Below are 6,072 nucleotides of genomic sequence, written 5' to 3'. Positions count from 1 at the left end.
AGCAGTGTTGGCCTACTAAGGACTGAAACCACACTGAGGGGGATAAATATCTCCGACTCAACACCAGTCAGTCAGAACTGATGAAGCCTCTTGGATGAGAGGTGAAACGTCTTCGATCTAGAAATCCAAGTCCAGTTGATTTCCAAGGTTATTTCGGTTGCGGTCAGCAATTTGTTAGTTTGACTCTTAGTGCTCTATGGTACTCAGGAACAGGCCCATTGGTTTGTTAGGTATTTTTAGTCGGATAGATATTGGATAGATACTTTATGTATTAGAAATGTTTAGTGGAGATAGGATGTATAGTTACACTGTTAAATGCTTAGTCATGCTTATGAGTTTCTACAGGGTACATCTGGTCAAGGATAACTAGAGAGAAGAGTTGATGACTGTCAGCAGACAGGGTGTTTAATATTATTATTATGACGTGTATAACTGTAGCCTTAGCCATAATATGTTCTTATGTTTAAGCCACGACATGTTACTAGAGGTCGTGAGAATGTTTTTAGTTACACACCACTTAATCAACAGACATACACATTCACACGTTGATTTGCTTCATGTTTTGACTACTGCTATGACCAGCTGCAAAGCTGGTAACAGAGACGTCTCGGTTGACGTTTCTGTGTAGTATGGGGCTAGCCCAACCGAGGGGATATAATGTATAGGCCTGGTGGGTTCAGGGTCTTTCATCTTACATCTGCCTGTGAGCAGTTTGGAGGTGCAAGATACCTGAGTGTGTAATGTTAATTTTACCTGTGATCCTTTGAATAAATCAGCACTGTTTTGAAGTTACTTGGACTGTCTCGTCTCTCAGAGTTAGCAATGGTAATACAAACCATACCCTACAGGTTCCTACTGAACAGCTCTTTAAAGCAGCTATAATCAAAATTTCTGGGTCACAATGGATCTCATGAACACTTGTATGTTAAAGGTGCTGCTCAAAGTGACAAACCCACAGAGAATTATTACAACTCTGCAGTTACACCATTTAACTTATTATTTTTGTTTTGCTTCTTAGATTACATGCTGTTTCCATATAAATCAGTTTTCTGTGAAAAGGCTCTAACAGCTCACTATAACCTGCCCAACACCAAGCAGCAGTAATAGAAAAGTTATCAGTTAGCTGATGAACATACAGTGGGGTGCTAAAGAGCCAGATATTTCCTTCAGGGGTTGGTCAGATGACCAAAACCATTAATCTATAACTGAATGCTAATGATGTTCCATAACTGCTTAAGCTGCATTAATGGGGGTAAAGTGTTGGTTTGGTGGGTTTATTTGTTAAGTAGAATTAAGATATGATTTAAAAAGACAAGCTTGTCATGCTGGAGGAGGGTTTTTCACAACCTAAAAGTTTTTTGCTTTGTTTTTTTTTTTTTTCTTAATAGGTGTATCTTATCCAAACAATAGGCTATGGATATCTGCCAGTATCACGTCCTGTGGGATAGGTAATCTGCTTTCAGTAGCATAGCCTGTTAAACACTGATTACTGTAAAGTGTATCTGACAACTGAAATAACACCTGGAAGTTTAATCTGACATGATGGCAATTCTTCAGAAGATACTTGATCCAAGTAGGCTATTGGAAGCCCTGTTTTATTAAGTCTATAACCTTAAACTTGCCCATATGTAATGAATCAAAGATCATGTGGCTTCTGAAGTCGGTAAGGTGTGATCCTCGCCTGCTTAACCAATTTTAAAACCCACCCCTGAACCCGTCAAGTCTGACGAAGATTTTGCACTTAGGCTGCTTATCTAACAAACGATTTATTAACCAGGAAGGGAGCCAGGATAACATCTTATAAAAACATTTATCAGAGGTGCTTTAAGAGAAGGCGGCAGGCTACTAAGTGAATTTGATTAACGTGACGATCATTTTGTGTTCAACCGGCATTTTCCGTTTCTTTTTTTGTATGAGGCCGCTTTGTATAGTTACTTTGTGTTAAATGTAATGCAAGCAAAGATTTTTCTTATTGTTACATAAAATATTTGTTTTGTAACACTCACGGTTTATTTTACATATATTTTAAGCCTGGGCTGGATATGTTTCCCGGTGAGTGTGTTATTTGGTGCAGATGGTGTAGGCTATAATGGCTGCACTCGCTTCACGATTTCACAAAATGGCCAAATTCGGCGCCATATTGACTGTCCTAGAAATCTTCACACTGTGAATACTTATGTCATGCGGCCTTGTGAATCACCTTGTAAACTCGTCTCTATCGTGAATCGGTCGAGGTAGTAACACTCCGTCCACCTGTTAATGTTGTACCACATCCATTACACAGTTACAACACAGGCCTGGAAACCAAACGACCGCCCTTATAACACGGTCGCCATGACTGTGTGTTTCTGTATGCTCACGCCCAACCTGCGAAAATCATCTAGTCACGAGCGGAATTTTGCGTTTAATAGTTACAATATCGTCTATTAGCCTCTATACCGAAAAAATGCCGGGTGTTCAGGCTAGCTTGTAGCTTAATTTCTTGTGAGTCCGCAATTTATAGAATAGTTTACTGTTCAAGTCTGTATCACTAACGAATTAATGATTCGCCTCAGAAGTGTTTACAGAGCACACAGCTAGCATGTATTGGATTGTTAATTAGCATGTACCGATTTTTAAAGGGGTGGCGTGACTACAACGCGAGCTTAATCAGATGTTTGTTAACAAAGAAGCAGGACTCAAGGAGGCCATAATTGCCGGCGAGATATGTTTTTAACTGTGATGCGGTGCTAGCACGATTTTTTAACCTAGCCTTGATTCTTGTTCAGCCTGTGCTAATTGTAGAGGTGTGGGCTCATGTGCTTCGAGGTGTTAGCCTATACAGTGGTTGTAGTCGTTTATTTTAGGACAGAAACTGAGAACTCTTAAGTAGCCTAGGTTCGTGATTTTGCACATATGACTGCAACATATGGTTTCGCCAGTGATGTGGCACTAGCTTTACTATAGTCATTATTGACTATATATTGCTCTCCCGTTCAGAGGGGTCGGGGTATCGTGAGCCCGTGACAGTGGGAGAGTTAGCACTCCCAATCAGACAGCCTACCCGTATCGGTCGTCCAATGGTTATTTACCGACAATGGTGACGTCACAAGCGGCCTTGGAAAGTGTGCTTGTGAAGCTAAGACTCAGGAGGATAATAGACATCCCGGCGAAAAGGCGAGGTAAGTCATTCATGGTCTGTGTATGTTATATTGAGACGTGCTATAATGAGACTTTCACCCATAAAGGCGCTGTAAGATGATAGCGTACAGGGTCACGTTACAATTTTTATGTTCTGTTTTGTAAATGCAACCCTCTGCAGCCTCTCACCACAAAGATCAGTTCATACAAATCCACGACGATCCGAACTGAGAGGTCTGTGAGCCGGGGGGGGCGGGGGCGTTTTGACTTCCTAAGAATGCTTGTAATTGTCTTAAAATAGTTTCATTTCATTCATTTTGTCAGCTGCTTTAATAATGTGTGTATGCACAGGTAGTCAGTTGTAATTACACTTTCTTAAACGGCTATTCACATGCAGCTCTCACCTTTGCCTATACTTCTCCAACGTAAAGATAAAACATTAACCATCGCTCCCCCATATGGAACTAGGCTGCTGGACCTGGACCATGCATTTCGTGTCAAATGTTGAAGGAAAACCATAGAGATACAAGGCAAACCACAGAGACATCATGCCGGCCGGCATGGCACGGTCCCTGTACTTTTTCACTGGTGGTGCATTGTTTTTGTTTACAATAACTAAAATAACACGCTGTTACTCTCATGTTAAAACTCAAGTTTCCTTGTCAGTGAAAGCTGTCGAGTGGATCGGTTCGCGGCAAAAAATGGACAACGCGAGATTTCATTGACGCTTTCTATACCATTTACGGCGAAGGGGAGGGGAGAGGGAAGACAACGGCAGCAGCGAGGCTCTGGTGCTCGGTAGCAGTCGGCTAAAGCACGGCTCGTTGCTTTAATGTACACAGGACATGAAAAATGGTCAGATACAAGCAAAATATGTAAAGACAGTTCGATAGTAAACCCTCAGCCTTTATCCACCACAGACAGTCAGACAATAGAGGATTAGGCAACCTCCCCATTGGCCCCGTCTCATCCCAGCCCCCACCCCAAGAAGTCAGTCATGGGGCAGGGGTATGCACTAGTTTTTTGTTAAAGAGTAACCATGTGAAAATCCCCTTTTGAGAAAAAGAAAGTTTCGGAAACGTCAGCTGCATGTCAGTATGAATAATATTGAGATGGTGGTGCTGGCTCAAAGAACATGAGGTTTGACCCAGAATTTACCAAGCTATATTACAACTAAATATAATATTACAAACAAGATCACCAGCTTTAAATAAAGTATTGAATTAATAAAGTGTATAAGGTCATTTGTTTCGATTATATCAATATATGCATCCACAGTATTGACACTGAGGTAATGATCATGTCTTACTAAACATACATGCAATACAAAAGAACAAAATGTGAAACACTTCTCAACTCAACTCAACTTTATTTATATAGCGCTTTACCACAGCACAGCTGACCAAAGCACTTAACATATCATACAAATATATATATAAAAAAAACACACATAAAAAGCTATAAACAGTAATATAAACACTAACCCTACAGACATAGTCTCATTCCTGGTCAAACGCCAATGAATACAAGATAAGACTTAAAAATAGACAGTGAGGGGGCCTGCCTAATATAAAGCGGCAACGCATTCCATAGGTTTGGACCTACCATGGCAAAGTCTCTATCCCCCCCTACTTAAAGAAATCCACTGCATTTTAATCAATTAAACAAGTAAATATGGGTAAAATGTCCATGCTTCAACTGACATGGGTTGTCACTTTGTTCTGCTCTCTGCAGTGGTTTCTGGGAATGTATTAATGAGTGCCTGGGGGTGCAACTGGGTGTGTTAAGGTAAAAACAAATATAGAGGCGTGATTTTACGATAATTTGCCTCTCATTTACACACACACACACACACACACTAATGCAAGCTACTTTGCAAAGTGCTGGCCTAATAATCTAGTGCAAATGAAGGTTCAGTGTCTTGCTCAAGGACACATGATGGGCCAGGGACCGAATCACCAATGCTGCGATTGATGGCGGAATCAGAATCAGCTTTATTGGCCAGGTGTGTCGGACACATGAGGAATTTGACTCTGGTATATTGGCTCTCAATGTGCATGTAGATATCTCTATGCAAGGGGCAAGTAAACAGTAAACCAATATAAGGCTAGTATAACATAATAAGCAGTATTAACAGCAACAAACAGTGCAAACAATGCAAAATAAGCAGTATAAACAGGCAGTAAACAATGCAGACAGACAAAGGAATGCTCATTGTGAAATGAGATAAGTAGGAATACAACAGAGTGCATAAAAAATAAGGATAATCACCTTTATTGGCCAAGTATGTTACACAAAAGGAATTTGTTTTGGGTACAGAACCGAGGCAGCCATCTGCAGCGCCAACTCAACCGATGGCTCTGACCATCGGGGGGACAACTTGGGGGTTCAGTGTCTTGCCCAAGGACACTTCAACATATGGACTGCAGGCACCGAGAGTCGAACCTCCGACTCTCTGGCTGGGAGATAACTGCTCTACCCACTGAACCACGGTCGCCCCATAAATAGACTTGTATGGATCTGTATAATCTGTAAAATGTATATTTACAGGTATTGCACTGAGGGTTATCATCCAGTCATACTGTCGTGGGTCAAGGGTTCATCAGAGCGATAGCCCGGGGGAAGAAACTGTCCTTGTGCCTGGTTGTCTTGGTGCACAGTGACCTGTAATGCCATCCAGAGGGGAGGAGTTTCAACAGATTGTATCCGGGGTCTGAGGGGGTCTGCAGTGGTCCTCTCTGCCCTCCTTTTGACCCATGAGGTGTACAGGTCCTCCATGGAGGGCAGGCTCACACCAATGACCTTTTCTGCAGTCCTGACTGTCCGCTGAAGTCTGTACTTGTCCTGTTTAGTTGCTGAGCCAAACCAAACAGTGATGGAGGTGCAGAGAACAGACTCGATGATTCCTCTGTAGAACTGTATCAGCAGCTCCTGGGGCAGGTCGAACTTCCT

At 41.8% G+C, this 6,072-nt stretch overlaps 1 protein-coding gene and 1 long non-coding RNA gene across 2 annotated transcripts in view; one reads left to right on the top strand and one right to left on the bottom strand.

Moving 5' to 3' along the window:
* Positions 1-2,722, bottom strand: part of LOC109970331 (uncharacterized) — a 6,665-nt gene extending 3,943 nt beyond the window's left edge. Inside the window, exon 1 of the long non-coding RNA XR_002276402.1 lies at positions 2,201-2,722. This is a non-coding gene — a long non-coding RNA (uncharacterized LOC109970331). The remainder of the gene's footprint in view (positions 1-2,200) is intronic.
* A 114-nt stretch (positions 2,723-2,836) lies between these two features.
* LOC109970330 (uncharacterized) overlaps positions 2,837-6,072 on the top strand; it is a 21,116-nt gene continuing 17,880 nt past the window's right edge. The window contains 1 exon segment of the mRNA XM_020617823.1: positions 2,837-3,161. Within this exon segment, the coding sequence (XP_020473479.1) occupies positions 3,077-3,161 (85 nt within the window). The 5' untranslated portion in view covers positions 2,837-3,076.

Source organism: Monopterus albus, unplaced genomic scaffold, assembly GCF_001952655.1.
Source record: "Monopterus albus unplaced genomic scaffold, M_albus_1.0 scaffold194.1, whole genome shotgun sequence".
Taxonomy (NCBI): domain Eukaryota; kingdom Metazoa; phylum Chordata; class Actinopteri; order Synbranchiformes; family Synbranchidae; genus Monopterus; species Monopterus albus.
The sequence above is the reverse complement of the archived record's forward strand: the minus strand, read 5'-3'. Positions and strand labels throughout refer to the sequence as shown.